The 17,074-nt window shown below is 47.6% G+C and overlaps 4 protein-coding genes across 11 annotated transcripts; 2 read left to right on the top strand and 2 right to left on the bottom strand.

Moving 5' to 3' along the window:
• Window positions 1–44: 44 nt before the first annotated feature.
• On the bottom strand, window positions 45–4,082 carry alpha-Man-Ib (alpha-Mannosidase class I b). Its single transcript, XM_017179996.3, has 6 exons — window positions 3,670–4,082; window positions 3,328–3,603; window positions 2,645–3,152; window positions 1,969–2,309; window positions 1,719–1,906; window positions 45–1,656 (listed from the first exon to the last, which is right to left on the bottom strand). The coding sequence occupies exons 1-6, from the start codon at window positions 3,766–3,768 to the stop codon at window positions 1,002–1,004; spliced, it is 2,067 nt and encodes a 688-aa protein (XP_017035485.1). The 5' UTR covers window positions 3,769–4,082; the 3' UTR covers window positions 45–1,001.
• A 942-nt stretch (window positions 4,083–5,024) lies between these two features.
• On the bottom strand, window positions 5,025–14,856 carry LOC108083979 (protein RUFY3). 7 transcript variants are annotated; one of them, XM_017179990.3, is made up of 7 exons: window positions 13,682–13,811; window positions 12,689–13,509; window positions 9,154–9,587; window positions 8,842–9,092; window positions 8,374–8,779; window positions 6,448–6,545; window positions 5,025–6,035 (listed from the first exon to the last, which is right to left on the bottom strand). In XM_017179990.3, exons 2-7 carry the CDS (start codon window positions 13,485–13,487, stop codon window positions 5,408–5,410), a joined length of 2,616 nt encoding a protein of 871 aa, XP_017035479.2. In that variant the 5' UTR covers window positions 13,488–13,509; window positions 13,682–13,811; the 3' UTR covers window positions 5,025–5,407. The 7 variants fall into 7 exon arrangements, with proteins under 7 accessions (XP_017035479.2, XP_041630428.1, XP_070142418.1 ...); XM_041774494.2 differs by lacking the exons at window positions 12,689–13,509; window positions 13,682–13,811 and adding an exon at window positions 14,329–14,856; XM_070286317.1 differs by lacking the exon at window positions 13,682–13,811 and having other exon boundaries at window positions 12,689–13,529.
• Window positions 9,649–12,098, top strand: LOC108083980 (uncharacterized). Of its 2 annotated transcripts, none has more exons than XM_070286321.1 (5): window positions 9,649–11,302; window positions 11,360–11,625; window positions 11,682–11,751; window positions 11,813–11,892; window positions 11,952–12,098. In XM_070286321.1, exons 1-5 carry the CDS (start codon window positions 9,700–9,702, stop codon window positions 12,009–12,011), a joined length of 2,079 nt encoding a protein of 692 aa, XP_070142422.1. In that variant the 5' UTR covers window positions 9,649–9,699; the 3' UTR covers window positions 12,012–12,098. The 2 variants fall into 2 exon arrangements, with proteins under 2 accessions (XP_070142422.1, XP_017035480.1); XM_017179991.3 differs by having other exon boundaries at window positions 9,650–11,302; window positions 11,357–11,625.
• A 6-nt stretch (window positions 14,857–14,862) lies between the features above and the next one.
• PolA2 (DNA polymerase alpha subunit B) lies at window positions 14,863–16,879 on the top strand. The gene has a single exon (XM_017179992.3). The coding sequence runs from the start codon at window positions 15,032–15,034 to the stop codon at window positions 16,841–16,843; it is 1,812 nt and encodes a 603-aa protein (XP_017035481.1). The 5' UTR covers window positions 14,863–15,031; the 3' UTR covers window positions 16,844–16,879.
• The last annotated feature ends 195 nt before the right edge of the window (window positions 16,880–17,074 follow it).

The raw sequence follows: 17,074 nt of genomic DNA, 5'->3' as shown, positions 1-17,074 counted from the left end.
TGGGTAAAGAGAAATGTTCTTAGGCAAATAAAGAGATAATTCCATCAAATTTTAAGAAAACTCTCGCATTTTATTATATCGGCTGTTTTTCCTAATGTTTTTTTTTTCTGGGTTTGAATGAAGCCTTTGTTGGCTGAGATTCGTACTGTTTAGTTTACACACACAAATTGACTTTGTGCTCCTAACTTCTGGCTAAAGTAAATACATACACACATTGAACTACTAGGGAGATTACCAAGTTAAAACCTTCTGGCTGAGAGGGATCAGCAATGGCCCAATATCGAGGTGCTTATATAGTAGGAAATAAATTATTACAAAATAACAGATATCAGTACAAAGAATATAGATACAATCGATCGCGGCTGATATTAAAAACACATCTAAATCGCTATATTGCATTTAGTTAAAATATCATATCATTTACATTGTTCAAAGGAGACATATTAAAATTGATTTTGAATTTTGTTTCGCTTTGAGAGGGGGAGAGATTCACATATAAACGAAATTTTGTTTTCGTAAAATAACTCATCTCGAATTTTATACCATTTAGGAAGTTATCTATTTTTTTTAAGGATTTCGACGTTAGGAGAACAATTACAAAAATGACGCCTACGTCCGACATTTAAAAAAGAAAAAAATTTAATTATTTGAAAAAAATAACAAATTTGGATTTTTGTTTTTCGAAATATAACAATTATTCCAAATGCAGTTAATAGTTAAAAACATATACTATTTCGTTATCTATATGCATCTCCCCCCCTTAATCTGAATGGACCCATCCCAGCATGGGACACTGCTTCCTTCAATTGGCCACCAACTGTGTGTGAGCTCGGCCTAACCCTAAGCTTAGCATAGTATTTGGCATTTGCGCTAGAGTACGAGTACGAGTACGAGTACGAGATTATTGCAGCCTAAATGCGCCACCTCCCTCCATTCGAGTTTCCAATTAGTTCGCTACGCTGACGCAACTAAGTTGCGCTGCCCTCCAATTAGTTTCCTAATTAAGTCTTGAGCGGATACACAGGCAGTGGATGGCCCTCCGAATTGAAGACCCACTGTTCCAGATCGATCTCCTTGCGGTCATCGCTGAACAGCAGGTAAAAGTACTTCAAGGTCTCGCTCAGCCAGAAGCTCTCCATCAGATCGCGCAGGCGCGTGCTCTGCGTGTTCTTTACATTTCCCAGTGACGTATAGCCAGCATTCACCTTGGCGTGTGTCTCGAATGCCTGGAATATGGTCCAACCCATGTCCTGGTATGTGCGATTTCCGGTCAACGCGTAGAAATAGTACAGACTCTCCACGAACTCTGGCCGCAGCAGGTTGTGTGCATCGTTAGGCTTTACATAGATGTCCTGTTCGTCCTTATCCGTGAGTGCAAAGTACGAAATCTCTGCGGCCAAGTGTGTGGGATTCATAATGTAAGTCTGATAGCAAGTATCCATCAAGTCCCTGGCCAAGATCAAGTGCGAGTCCGGCATACCGTTCTGGTGTCCCAGGAGCAGAGTTCCCGGCAAGTAGCACGTCAGATGGTCCATTTTCGGCTTGAAATCTTTGCCATTGATCAGCTCGCCAATATAAACCCAATGCTCCCGCGGAGTGCGACGCATTAGCTCGGTGAGCACGCCATCAATGGCCTGCATGTAATCCAAGATAAGGCTGAACATAAAGAACACGAGTTTATTAATTAATTTTAATCATATAGTAACCACAATACTCACTTATCGTTATCCCGGCGGCCAGTCTGAACCCATTGCTTGAGCAAATACTCATAGTAAGAGTCCCCTCGTGCGCCCAGTGAAATCGTGGCATAGTTACGGAAGGTCCCCGTGTTTGCATTGATGAATATGGGCACAAGGCCATGATTCTTTTCCAGTTCATGTACCTTCTCGTTCACTTTGTGGGCAACCTTAAAGGTTTAAATATCACTTAATAGTATATAGTACTTTACATTTATAAACTCCCTTTTACCTGTTCGTAAATGGAAATGTTTGTGGAGCGACTCAGGTCACGGAACTCTAGCTGAATGGTGGTGACTTCGCTGGTGGAACTGTCCGGTGACCATTTGGGCGCGTGTGCCGAAAGATCGCCGAGATTTACGTCCGAATAGGGAATGCTAGACGGCGACAGGAAGGCGGGCAACAAGCGGTTGCCCAACTCTGATGCCTTGGCGAGAAACATTGTGTCCCCGCTGAGATGATAGGCAGACAGCAAGCCGCCCAGAACTCGTATGGTCACCTCGAAAAGATTAACATCACGCTTAGTGTCGAAGCGCAGTGAATGGTCTATCCAGTCGCGAGCCTCTTTGAATTCTGCAAGTAAACAGGGAATGTAGAAATAGAATTAAAACATTCTAACCCTTCGATTGTGCGGGGTATAGTTATTTCAGTTCTAAACCACCCACTTTTCATATTTGTTGTTGTTGTGGCGATACGGCTTAAGTAAGCTTAATGAATTATAAAGCAGCTAAAACAACAACAATGCTATGATCGATTGAAAAAACAAATGGATTTATAAATAAAAACAATAACAACCACACCAACGTATGATACCAACATGGTTGACCGCTCAGCGTAAACGTATCATTGGTTTTGTCAAAGAGGGATTACTTCAACCTACATTCATTAGGGGAGTAAAGCCAACTCACCATCATCCAAACCCATAATGTACATGGTGTCCAAAGAGTCCACAATGGTCAGACCAAGGCCAAACCACTCATGCGAGTATTGCGAGATGGGCTTCAGATTGTCATGTCCCCAGGCGTACTTCTTGTATCCCGCCCAGGAGTGCTTAAAGGCCGCCACCACCGCCGATTGCCGCTCATTGGTTGCTCCGTGGAAGTGCTGGGCCTTGGCCAGCAGCGGTTGAATCCTGCGCAGATGCTCCTTGAAGCTGACACCGCCCAGCTTCAGCGGACTCTGGATGGCCTGATCGAGCAGTTCGCGTTCGCTTAGGTGTAGCTGCTGCTGCTGCTGCTGATCGATGGGCTCTTCCACATTATTAAGTATGTCGATCCCACCGATGTCCTGCTCCTTGTTATTCTCTGGCGGGGGCACGGCCACGGCTTGCGGCGGTCCCTGTGCGGCCACTGTCTCCGGCAATCGAACCACATTCTCGGCAGAGTTTGCATCACCGTAGGCCACGATGTCATTAAACTGGAAAATTGATTGGTATCATTGATAGCGATTGATTTCACTGGAAGTGCGCCCAGCTGCTTGTAAATCAAGTCCCCAATAATAATAGGCTGATACCGTGGGCTATCTTAATGAGCCCGCGCCTTGAGTGCTGTCAATTAAGCACTTATCAATTAAGTAGTCCGCCGCCACTTACCTTATCGCTCAACGCCTCCGGGTGGGGCTGTCGCTTATCTTCGGGAGCAGGAAGCGCCGCCTCCGTTAGGGCTTCGGGTTGGTCCTTCTCCGGCATTGGTGGATGGTGGTGGGGATTCTGCAGACGCAGATGATAGGGAGCCGTCTTGGGATCCTCATCCTGGTGGCTGGTGGCTGTCAACTGATCGCCGCTCAGGCAGAGCACCGCCGTGACGCACAAGGCCGTAATACCCAGAATGATGAGATTGCGCTGACAACGCGGCAGCTGATTCCAAGCCTAAGCCGCGACGAAAACATTGCATGAGAATGGGAGTTTACTACGGAGCAGCCTCCTGCTACTCACCCGCCGCAGACTCTTTCTGCCCCGCTCATCGCCCACCAATCCCGATGTCGATCCCGATCCGGGCGAAAGCGTGAGCGTTATGTGTCCACCGTCCTTCATTGCGTTGTGACAAGTGCCGCCGTTGTCGCTGTTTTCGCTTCAGAGCTCTCTTACACTCGCGTTGGAAAGTTGAGTGGGAAATTCCGCAACATTCGCTTCGAATAAAAATCGATGGCTGAGCGCCGTCGTCGCCGCCAGCTGAGGGTATTCGGTGCTACTAACTAACTCAAGGTTGGTGAGGCTACTCTTCCCCGGCCACTTCACCCGCTAAATTCGGCCCGGACATGGATTAATACGAGATTACTCGGTCGGACACTAGGTAAAGAATTTACAAATAAGAAAGAGATTCTAAAATTATTTCTGCCAGGGCTGCATGGCTAAGCGACTTCAGCCGATAGGCAGGGCTGCGATACAGCGACACTTGCTGTTATCGATAAGCCGTTTTAACGGTTGCATTTAAAATATGGAAATCTGTAGTTCGCGGCTTAAGAAAGCTTATTATACCCTTGCAGGGTATTATAATTTCAGTCAGAAGTTTGCAACGCAGTGAAGGAGACGTTTCCGACCCTATAAAGTATATATATTCTTGATCAGCATCAACAGGGGAATCTTTCTAGGTATGTCAGGAAGAAATTGATTTTTTGGCCATTTTTGCAAAATTTTATAAGGGGTTACATCATTAAAATTTTTGATTTTGATAAAAAATTTAATTTTCAAAAATTTTTAAATGAAGTATGCAGATTTATTAACTGTAGAAAATCTTGCATAGAACAGTTTTCCGATTTAAAATTAATGTTCTTTTGGCCGAGTTATGATATTTTTAATTAAAAAAAAAAATCAAGACTTTTTTAATATAAAAAATCAGATTTTATAATACAAAATAATATTTTTCTAAGTCAAGGAATCATTTCCGACCCTATATTCTTGATCAGCATTAACATGCGAATCTTTCTAGACATGTCCGGAAGAAATCGATTTTTTTGGCCTTTTTTGCGAAATTTGATAAGGGGTTTCATCATTAAAATGAGCAAAAATGGCAAAAAATTTTGATTTCTTCAATTTTAAATTTGGTATGCAGTTTTTTTAAATTAATAAAAACTAACACAAAACTGCTTTCCGAATCGAAATTAATGCATTTTTGGCTTAGTAATTAGATATTTTAATTGTTACCTGCAAGGGTATACAAACTTTGGCTGGCCAAAGTTAGCTTTCTTTCTTGTTTTAATATTTATCCAGTCAAAATTAGGCTATTCTTTGTAAACAACTAAAATAAATTAGTTTTAGATAAATACGTAATATAAAAATTAAATGCTTCGTATTTGGAACTTTTTTATACACATTTATTAATATAATTTGATTACAAAACTCAATCAATTCATAACGTCAAGAGGTCAACTGAATACAATAGTCGAAATCTCATCTAGACAAGAGGTTTCTTAGGGGCGGGGTAAAATTTATATAAATTTATTCACAATACACAAAAAACCATTTTGATAAATTGGTAGGAACGTCTGACCTTTCGTTGAGATAGTTTACTTTTTGTCGATAAAATATAAAAATAAAAAACTATTTTTACATTGAATTATTTTCTGCATCCATAGAATGTTTTAAAAAAAATATATTAGAATTTGTTTATAAAAATTGTTCACATTGTAATCCCCGCCCTTTTCGATTCCCAGTCACATTTATTTATTTATTATCATTTAGCGGCGTAGCAGGTGTCACACACACGCACTGGCTTCCCCGGCTGACCCTGGGCATTGAGCAGCCGGAGCGTGTGCTCCGAGCAGGCCTTGCAGAAGATCTCCCCACAGCTGCGGCAGTGGTGCTTTCGGCGCGTAAGATTGAACTCCCGCTCGCAGGCGGTGCAGTGTGTGGCTATGGAATCGGGTGCCCAGATGCCGGGGCTGCCCAGCGCCTCCGGCGTGGCCTGCAGCGACTGGGCGGAGCCGGACAGCAGTTGGCGTTGGCGTCGCTCTTGATCTTGCATTTCGGATACCTTCAGCTTGCTGACGCTCAGCTGGATGCCCAACTCCTCCAGCGTGGTCTGTGCCTCCGTCCACTGGGTGCGAACCTTGTCTAGATCGGCCTTGAGCTTGCCATTCCTTTCCTTCTCCTCGGCCAGCTCCGTGAGACAGCTCTGCAGCGTGGATATCTTTTCCTTGAGCTTTAGCTCCTTCTCCTGCAGCGAGATGCGCCACTCCCGCTCGATCCGGGACTCGGCCTCGGCCCGGGCAGCCCTCTCCTCGCTAGCTGTCACCTGCGTACTTAGGCTTTGTGACGTGGTTTTCAGAATCTCACCCAGGTTGCTTTTGTCATGGGTCCACCTGTGGACAGTGGCATAAAACGGGTATATTAAAGACTTTTGCAGTGATCTGTGATGCTTTGAAGGGCTTGGGACTAGTCAGCAGTTATAGTATAGTATTTCATTGAGGATTTTAGATATCTACTCCCTAAACTCCCTTTTTAAACTACTTCTAAAATAACATTTCTATTTAAAGGGCTTGAAAAACCCCTCCAGACTTTGCTTATTTATTATTTCCTTACCTTATCCTGATTGATTATAGAATATTTCAATGCAGTTTACGTTTTAAAAGGCTTATTTTGAACTAGTAATCTCAAACTATTAACTCAAATATCAAGCAAATTTACGCTTTAATTATTAATAATTAAGACACTCCAAAATCTGACTAGCCCCCTCCGCTTCCATAGATTTAGGCGCAAGCACAGCCTTCTTACTTCTTCTCCAACTGCTCAATGGTGCTCTCCATGTCCTCCTTTTGGACCTCCAGCATGCTCATTAGCTCCGTCTTGTGCGTTAAGGATGCCTTGCAGTCCTGCCGACGAAGAAAAGAATCGGTTGTACCAGCGTCGAAAGGAAGAACCCGCTTCTTGGATTGTTAGTAAGATGTGGCAAATGAAAGACTGGGATTCGGATAAGTTTTATTTCTCTGGGATCGATTTAGGAGAGTACGAGTACTAGAATACATAGGCTGATGCTCCACAGCAGAGTTACATTGTATATAGATTTGTATATATTCATATATATGTAGTCTCAATATTTATTTATATAATTACAATACTTGTTGTTTTCGACTAGGCGGAGTGTATAATTACATTACATTTAAGCGGTTGCGCGGGGGTTGAATCCATATGTACATACATATGTATAATAAACATCTCTGAAGCCTCCTCTAATCGCACTATACATATATACATACATACGTCTTTAGTTAGTATAATAATCGTATATAATCGGGGACTCTGACTCGGGGAAGATAATTCAGCTAACAGAGGTTGCATACTTTGTAATTCATATAACCTTTAACAATTTGTATTCTATCCCCCTTCGGGGAGATCTGGTCTACGGAGTAAAGGCATCCTATTTCGTACACACGCAATGGCTATAGAGAGCTAGGGACTCTATAGTTTTGGGGGTCCTGTTAAGCAGCTGCACTTTGAGTTCCGTTCGGAACTGGACGCGAACATTGAGAGCGTTTCGATTTTCATGTGTTTTTCATTTATCTTGAGATCAAAAAAACTTAATAAATAATCATAATTGATTTTTGACAAATGGGATTTCTTCGGAATGAGATATTTCCTTTTCGCTACTTGGAATGCATACTTGCGAAGATGTTTCATCAAATTGTGTACTGGCTCCTTAGGTATAAATGCAGTCAGGCACTAAATCCATAAAGTTATAAATCTAATTTTAGTTTCCCTTTCGGGAAAAACAAATAGAAATGTGAACAAAAGCAAACGCTATCAAGTTCTGTGAGTGTGAAATTCGAAACTGGGCCATATATGTATATAGACAGAGGATCATCTTATTCTAATTTTTTTCAGGGGCTTAAGTGTCTCCAGCGGCTGTCTGCTCCCGGCACAGGACATAGTCGCTGCGGGATCCATCGCCTGACCCAAAGTGCTGAGTTACCGCAGCCGCTGCCTCGGCCAGCTCATCGTTCAGGGACTTGGCAGATGTGGGCGTCTTAACGTCCTTGCTGCTCTCCTGCAACTCCAGTGGGTTCGGTGGCTCCGGTTGACGCGGCGACTTCCTGTACTTGGCCGGATCGAAGGGCGGAAAGGCGTCCATCTTGAGGTGCATTCGCTTCATGGGCGGGCCAGCGTCCTGCTTGTGCTTCTTGGTGAGGGCCTCGAACTTCTCCAGATTCTGCTGTCGCCGTGTGTTGGGAGAGCGGTCTCCACCAATGGCTCCAGCTCCCGATCCCGCTCCCGGTCCCGATCCCGGTCCGTGGTGCTGCTGCTGGTTGTCGACGAGCTTCGACTCGTACTTCTTTTCTAGCGATTGTAAAATGTTACCAATTTGTGAGGCTTTCGTTTGCAGGCGCGAGACCATCTCGCCCTTCTGTGTGAGTTCATCTTCACATTCCTGGTTGAATTTTTAGAGGGGATTACGTTTTGACTTTAGGCTTAAACCGATTCTTACATTTGGAGCTAATGATCAAATAATAAATAAGGAAACGAAACCAAAGCTACGGATGGCCAGATGAGTGTGGTGATGAGCGGTGTTAGGTTGTGATGCTCGGGAAGGATCGGTTAGAAGGACCACAGAGAACAGAAACTGCTAATATAATAACTGATCCTAGATAATGGACTGTGTGTCCTTGCCAACCGATCCGCCATGATGTATGCGTAGATACTCACCTGCAGTTTGCGGTACATTTCCAGGTTGATCTGCTTGATGTCGTCCAGTTGGCGGCGCAGCGAGACTATCGTGTCCTGCTTCTCGTGGATGTCCTTCTCCAACAGCTTCATGGCCATGTCTGACTCCGCCTTGAGGGACACCTGCAGCTTGAGCTCCTTCTCCAGTTCGCCAGTCTTGCGACGTTCTTCCACCAGTTCCTCGGAAGCCTTATCCTTGTCTTTATTTTTTTCCTTGTCACCCGAACCAGTGGAGGTGTTGTCCCCGCCGTGAGTGGACTGTCGCATGGCCTGATTTTCGGCTTGGAGAGCCAGCAAACTGTTCCGTGCGATGGCCAAGTCCTCTTTCATCAGAGCATTCGTCGTGGTAAGCGACTCTACCTTGGCCTGCAGGTTGCCCACAGTGGCGCTGAAAGATGGGGGAATAACTTAGCCCAAAGAACGCACAGGCGGACGATGCCGATAACCCACTTGAGATGCCTGTTGAGCTCCTCTATGTAGTTCTTCTGGTCCAGCACCGCTATCATATTGCCCTGCCCGGTGGCATCCAATAGTGCCGGCGGAGCACTGTCCTCCGGCGCAGCATCCGCGTTTCTTGAGCTGGATCGCAGGTACAGGGAAAAGTCTATGACGCCCTGCTGCGAATCCAGATCCTCCTCCTTGACGCATAGATTACAGTCGATCACGTTTAAGCCCACCAGAATGCCCATTATCACAACGATCTGGTTAGAGAAGAGATGGGGTTAAAAGGGTTTCCGAAGGGGAACGGGATCGGAAGCAGACCTCGTCGCTCATCATCAGCGCATGCGGCTCGTAGTAGTCGTACAGAGAATCCTCCCGGTGTTCGATCAAAGCCTGCAAATAGTCCGATAGCTTCTTCTGCATGAGGGCAATCCTCAGCCAGGCTCTGGCCCTGCCAATGTGGGTCCGCACCGTGGGTAAGTCCCTCACGCTGGCCGTGATATCCTGCGCTTCCGGGCAGTAGTGCTCGACGCTCTGCAGCAGGTCCCACAGCTCCTTGCGCGGACCCAGCAGACCCTTCTTGGGTCTGAGGCCGTGACCCAGCACGTGCTCGATGACAATGAAGAAGTGCTGCAGCGGTAGGTGGTCCGAGTCCAGCATGCGGCCATAGCGCAGCGACTGCTCCAGCAGCTCCTTGACCACCAGCTTGCAGATGTTTACCAGGTTGCTGCGCTCGATCTCCGCCGTGTCCCGGGCTGCAAAGGGATGGGAGGGATCCCAGAATTAGAGACTCAGGCAGATAGTAGGCTGTGCTTGCAAAGTGCCAGATTCACAGCCACATTCACATCCAACTGACTAACTGAAAAAATGAACTTTCACGTGCTATCATGGCTGCTGTTCTTCCTGGCGCCAGGAGGCTGCCCCATCTACAGCATCAACGTGTCCACTCAGGAGGTGCCCACTAGCGCTTTTCAGAACGAGATGACCCTCCACACGATGATCAGCTCCGAGCTGCAACAGTTCCGCGATAACATAAACGAGGCAGGCTCTTCGAAGAACAGGAACTTTGTGTCTAAGATTTCCAAGGAACTATCCAAGGCAGCACGAAGCCCGGTCACACCAGAGACTGGTGCCACATTTCTGGGCACCAATCTCTTCGATAGCCAACGCAAGACCTGCTTCTCCGTGGAGGAGATAGCTTTGATGTCCGCCCGACGAACTTTGGAACAGCTGGTGCCCAAGTCCTTTCCCAATTGCATGCTCAGCGATAGCGTTGTCCACATGTTGATCCGGTTCGTGAATACAGTCAACCGAATCGTACAGGAGATGTCGGACGAGGGCACGCGCCGACTGCCGCAGCGAGCCTTCTATGACGCGCTGGGCGGATACCTTCGCCACCACCTGGTGCCCGCGGCCCAGGTTTCCTACTACGGCGGCCGCCTCAAGCTGAAAACCATGCAGTGCTTGCTGAAGATCAAGCGGCAGAGCTATGTTGTCCTCAACACGAACGGGAATGCCTGGCGGTCTCCGGCCAAGGATATAATGTGTCAGTTCAAGGGCTCCAAGATTGAGCCGATCAATCTGGAAGGCTCCAAGTTCGAGGATGGCGCCGCCAGTTGTAGCCAGCTCGATCAGAGCAGTGTATCGCAGGATTTGGATCAGGGACAGATGATTGTGCCGCTGCCGCAGCTAGAACCGGTGGATAGTGAGGGCTACCTGAGCAACATATTCCTGCCCTTCCGACAGCGACGAATCTACAACCTCCGGTCTCCTACCTGCTCCTGTGTGTTGGTGCGTTTTTTCAAGATCGTCACCAGCTGCCACCGCTTTCAGGGAAAGAGCCAGGCCAACTACAACAACAAGCTGCTCAATTGGATACGGGAGAACGTGCACTCGCACTACATAGACGAGATGTTCTACCCGGGTCTGGGCGGAATCCTGCGGATTCAAGAGACCCTGCTGCACCTTGCAAAAGAGCAGGAGGACTGCAAAGACGACGATAAAAGCTGCTACGCCGCGGAGACGCGTAAGGTGAGTCGCTCCGCTCGCGCCTGGCAGGAAGATCCAGAACAAAACCAAGAGGAACAACAGCAGGATGTGGCGCCTGACGAACAGGAGAATGGGCCAGCCCATGATCAGGAGCACGAGGAGTGCCGCGAATGCGAGAGCAGTAGCTCGTTGATCTGGTTCATTGCCGCCCTCCTAGTGCTGCTTCTACTAATCATCTTGTTAGTCATCTGCTGCTGCATGCGACGGGGCAGAAAGCGGAAAGACAAGGTCAAGTCTTCTCCCAGTGATGTGGAGGCACCACCGAGCTCGAAGGCCCAGCGACCCAAGAGCACTAAGGAGCAGCCTAAGAGCCCCAAGGAGCAACCCAAGGAGCAACCCAAGAGCCCCAAGGATCAACCCAAGAGCGTCAAGGACCGATCAAAAGCAGGACAGAACACCTACTATGGTGGACATGATGACCGTAGGTCTTGGGTACCATCAAAGGAGCTATTAATACTTCTCCCTTGAATCGTAGAAGGTTCCACCTCGTCGTTGAACTGTCAGCTTCACAAAAAATGTTTGCCAACCAAGTTCTCCGTCAAGAAAGGAAACAGCTACTACCGCATTATCTCCGAGGAAAGCTCTCCGCAAAGGCAGCTGGTGTCCTTGTCATCAAACCAATACGACTTGACCCCGAGCTCGGAGATCGGAGGCAGAGGGAGTAAGCGAAATCAGAAGCAACGCAAAAGCAAAGAGAACAAAAAGAAGGTGCGAAATGAAGGCGGGTCAAGCCAAAGTAGGACGGTAAGTTGAGAAGAGTTAAACTCCCTTTAGAGTCCTGAACCCAGAACCGCCTACAGGTCAAATCCTCAGTGGATAGAGAGGGCTCACCACCACCGGAAAGGCGGAAAGCCAGCAGAGTGAAGATCGGTAAGTTTTAAGTTAAAAATCTTAAAAGAGAAGGGACAGCATAAACTATTAAACCTGATAGTGGATACAGACGACTCATCCTACAATCCTCGACGGCATATAAAGAAACCAGATGAGACAAGGCTGAGGGGCGGCACTCCGGTAAGTCGACTCAACTAATTAAACTACGTGGCAGCAGAGATTAATCTTGCTACCTAAAGTCATCTCTCCATTCGATCAAGGACACTCCCAGCTGGGAAACTACCTTTGAAGACGTCTAAGTGGCTGTGACACGGAGCACCACTGATTTCATTTTCGTTACATTAATTATATTTTTTGTTAAGATTAAATAAAAGCCCTTCAGTTAAGCCCCCATCGAGACGATAAAGTGCAGGCAACGAAATGTGCAACAATGCAGAAAAGGCATGCAAATTAATCAACGATAACACACAGACCAACAAAGTGTTCAGGACCAATAGCCAACATATAGACTTTATCAGGTAGATCTTTTTTACGATACGATCGGAATATTAGTTAGGACAAGGAGATAGTTGGTCAGAAGATACTCTTAAGCTAATGTAAAAGCTATCGTTAATAATAAGTATACACTACAGGAAACTCTGCTTTGAGTAAATAGTTAATCATAAACCAAAGACAATCTAATATTTTGTATGAAGTTAAAGCCCTGACCCTGGATATACCTTCAGTATAGTTGGCCTGCGTGATCGGAACCAATCGGATAATCGAATAATGAAATAAATAAAAAGATCTACAAAGAAGGAGGCGTGCTGGGCAACAGAGGCAACAAGAAGCGACCTACAGAGATGCGACCACTCGGCGAAGAGGCCGACACTCTGGTGCTGCGACTGGGAGTGCGGCTGGGAGCCGAGTGCCGTGGAGCCACTGTGGACCATGTCGCACAGCCTGCGGCCGATAAGGTTTTCAATTGCCATAATACCATTGTCCGTGATGTCTAGGGCACCTCCTCCGCCGCCGCCACCGCCGCTGGTGCTGCCGGTGGATAATCCGGAGAAGCGCTTGCTGTTGCGCTTGCTGGAGTTTGAGCCACTGGAGAAGTGGCTGGAGTTTCCTGTGCCACCCAATGCGTCAGTGGTGGTGTGTGCTGGCTGCTGGCTGCCAGTTCCGCCGGCCACGTCAATGTCCTGCAGCTCCTTAAGGCACAGCCATTCTCCGTCGACGGACACCCGGAAGTTGCAAAGGTATATGGTGTCCTGGACGCCGCCGGCCAGCTCCTCGCTGGTGTTGGCATGCGAGGCCTTTGGCAGAGCAATCGTGGTGCTGCCGTTGTTCGCTGGGAGAGGCTGTTGCTGCTGCTGCTGTGGCGGCACGACCACCAAGGGTTGCTGTGGCTGCTGCTTTGATGCCTGCAATGGCTGTGGGGGTGGATTCTGACCCTTTTGTGCTTTGGCCGACGCTGCTGTCGCCGCTCTGGTGGCTGTTGCTGCTGTCCCAGTTGCTGTTGTCGCCGTCTTGGCAACCTTGCCAACTTGTTGTTGGGTCGCCTTTTTGGCCGCAGCCCCGGCTCCGATTGCTCCGCCTGGTGTGCTCATTGTTGGCGTTTTCGCTGCACTCCTTAGTGGCTTTGAACTGGAAGTGGAACTGCCACTGGCACCACCAGAGACAGAGCCACCAGACTTGAGGCGAGTGCTGCTCCCGCTGGTGCTGCTGTTGTTGTTGTTATTGTTGGCGCTGGATGACAGCTTGGTCTTCTTTGTATCCTCGACGAGTCCTCGCATTTTGCTAAGGCTTCAAACCTGCCTGTGTATGCAGTATGCAGTATGTGAGTGCGTGGGCGTCCGTTTTGTGTGGGGAATCGGCCATAAAAATAGAGATATATGTATGTACATACATATATGTATATCGATGTTAGGTGGTGATTAAGCTGGAAGATTCCTGCTCAGCAGTTCTTCCTTCTCTGGGATACTGTTACCTTTTCGTGTTTCTTATCCTGTTAGAACCTCTTTTGAAGAGGGTTTTTCTTGGAAATTAACCAAATAACGAAAAATACTCCCCGCTACGATGTTGCACCGTTATTATCCTTCTTGTGTACGCGTTGAGTAAGACTAACGTGGGGTCTCTTTTTATCCTATTGATTTCTCAAGTATGCAAAGCTCGAAAGCTCCGCGCGGAAGCTTTTTTGTTAGGGGTGTTCTTTGAATATATTATATAGTGGATAAAACAGTAACTATGGATATTTTAAATTTGATATTACGCTAGTAGTTAGCTCTTTTATGTTATAGTATTAGTTATAAATTTATTTTTTATGGTTTATTTTCGTAGATTTGTAATATCTTTATTTCTTTACTTTTTATTTGTTTACTATGAATAATGTAATTACTTATGTCGGTTTATAATAAATGATATGATTTATTGCCGTTTATATTCTTTTAAATATTAATAAATATCACCAAGTGAATAAAAGTGATAATCACTTTTGAATTGTATTCCTTGGAGATAATTTACTTAGTAAACAACACAAAGGATACTTAATTTATTCCACATCCTTTATTTACACAACGTAAATAGACCCGTTCTTATCATTCTAGTAAATTAATTAACAGAATTAAGCAAACTCACCGCGTTTCAGCCTTTTCGCCATGATTTTTGAAGGTGAAGGAATCGAGCCTGCTTCCGGCTCTGACGGCGCTACAGGTGGCGCAGGCATGGGCGTGGGCTGCTCTGGATACGGGTAAGTGGTCGTACCATCAATTACTTCGGATGCAGCCGCCGCCGCTGCGGCGTTGGAGAATTGCGTGGAAATGTGACTGAAGATCTGGGAGGAGATGCTCTCCGTACGCCGAAAGGTGTTGCGCAGGCGGTCAAACGAGGAGCCGGACGCAGACGCAGACGGCGTAGTGGCTCCCGTCGGGGGCGGAACCGGAGACGCGGCACTTGGGGAACGAGAAAGCGATTGGGAGTCGTCGCTCCGTTCGCGGCGCACTAGCAAATCGTCCGTGCTCATGGCGAATCACTCACTTCACGACACTTTCTCCGACTTCCTGCCAGATCACATGAATTGTAGCGTAGCGTTTAAAACGGAAATTGCACTTGCACACGGAATAAATAAACAAAACAAGTTTGTCAATAAAAATTAAAACAGCTGTTGCATCGCGATTAGGGAAGGGCGATATACGATATCACAGCTCGATAACACGCCGCAGATATGAGCCATGCAAGGCTACAATAGATACGGCAACCCTGCGCATGGTTTTGCCGCCAAAAGTAATCGCGAGTTTATTTATTTACAAAAGCCGAACGCCAAACAGGACACACACACCGAATGGACGTGGAAATAAAGCAGCAGTTCGACGAGATGGGCGTGGAGCCCGCGGACGCGGTGCTGGACAAGTGCCTGGAGCTGGCCATCTCTTACAACGTGCTCGACGCCACCGAGTTCGTGGAGCAGTGGATGGCTTTTAGCTTGTCCCACCTCCACGGTGATGATCCCACAGTCGAGAACCTGGGGGAGTTCGAGCGCAAGGTGCTGCAGCTGAGGAAGGACAAGGTTGTGCCAAAGGCCAAATCCTATTCGGCAACCACAAGCTCTGGGCCGGAAATCAGCTCACTGGCCACCTACGGCGTGATGGAACACGAACCGATGATGGACGACTATGTGAGCGAGTCTGTGGCAGACTCCTCAGCGATGCACACGCCCAAGGCTAAGAAGGATCAGCCGCGTTCCGCCGCTCTCAAAGGCGGAGTGCTCTTCAGTCCCGTCAGCTACACGCCTCAGTCGGCTAAGAGAACGCAAGTGGCAGCAGGCACACCAAGTGCCACAGTGGCCGGCAAACCAGGTGACATTGTAGACTCCTTCGGCCATCCCAAGCTTCTGGCCGGCTCCAGCTGGCAAACCGAAGTGGAGCACCAGCTACCGGTGAATCAGAAACTGCTCCACAAGGACGCCCCGCTGACCGTTGCCAATTTGGGCTACATGAACGACCTGCTGGGCGATCGCTGTGACGACTTGCACGATCGCCTCGTGGAAACCGGACGGGCTTTGGTGGAGAAGAAGCTGGGTGCAGATGGAGCCGCCGAGTGCAGTTGGTATCCGCAGGACAGACAGACTCTGCAGGCCCTTCACTTGCTCCATGCCGTGGGCATGATACATTCCGAGGACGACGGCCCGCTGGATGCCCACTCCGCCTTTCTTTCCGTGACAGACGCCGAGGAGAACAGTTTTCTGTCGCTGAACTTCTCGAGGATTAAGTCCGCCAGCATCTTTCCGGGACAGGTGGTGCTGGCTAAGGGATTCATACCTAAAGGTAACTCCTTCGTGGTGGAGGAGATCCACACGGAGCGGAAGCTGACGCCCCCCGCTCCCCTGAAGGTCGATAGGGAGCTACAGTTTGTGGTGGCGGCCGGTCCTTTTACCCACAGCACTGATCTGATCTACGAGCCACTGCACGACCTGCTAAAGTACCTCAAGGAGCACCGCCCCGATGTGCTGGTGCTAACGGGGCCCTTCCTGGATGCAGATCACAGTATAGTTAGCGAGCTTGCCGAGACCTTTGATTCCTTCTTCGAGAAGATGGTCGCCGGAATAATGGAAGTTGTTGGCAGTTACACAACAGTGCTGATGGTCAGCAGCCAGAAGGACGCCATGGTGCACTCGGTTTACCCCACCCCGCCGCCCACTCTCCGCAAAACGTATCCCAACCTGCACATGCTACCTGATCCCTCGCTGGTGGATCTGGACGGAATTACGCTGGGCGTCTCCTCCACGGACGTCGTTGACCATCTGCTCAGTCACGAGTTTGCCGCGAATGCTGGTGAACGGATGCATCGGGCTATCAACCATTTGTTCCACCAGGGCTCCTTCTATCCCATATATCCGCCGGCCGACGAGGACATGGCCTTCGACTCGCAGCTGGCGCTTAAGTACGCCCAGATAAAGCAGCTGCCAAATGTACTGATCCTGCCCGGCGATCAGCGGCATTTCATCCGGCTAGTCAGCGACTGTCTGGTTATTAATCCCGGACGCGTGGCTGACAGCAAAGGAGGCACCTTCGCCCGCTTTCTGGTGGCACCATCAGCGCCGGGAAAGTCGGCCAATATGTTTAACAGCGTCGCGTGTCAAGTGCAACGAATCTGAAATTTCTGAACCAAAATAAAAGTCAACAGCCAAGTATTCACTGTACTTTTAACCTGATAATTAAAGGGGATAGATCTGGATGATAGCTGGAAAAGCGTTAAGGGCTTGTATCAATGCATAGTTAGTAGCTATGTAAATTATTCTTAGTAAATCTTTAATAAATAAAATATATTCCTTTGTCAAAAAGAAATGTTTTTTGTTTTACCAAACGACGATCAATATTCCTTCGCG

This window comes from Drosophila kikkawai, chromosome 3R (assembly GCF_030179895.1).
Source record: "Drosophila kikkawai strain 14028-0561.14 chromosome 3R, DkikHiC1v2, whole genome shotgun sequence".
Taxonomy (NCBI): Eukaryota; Metazoa; Arthropoda; class Insecta; order Diptera; family Drosophilidae; genus Drosophila; species Drosophila kikkawai.
Note: the sequence above shows the minus strand (reverse complement) of the source record. Positions and strands in the feature narration are given on the sequence as shown.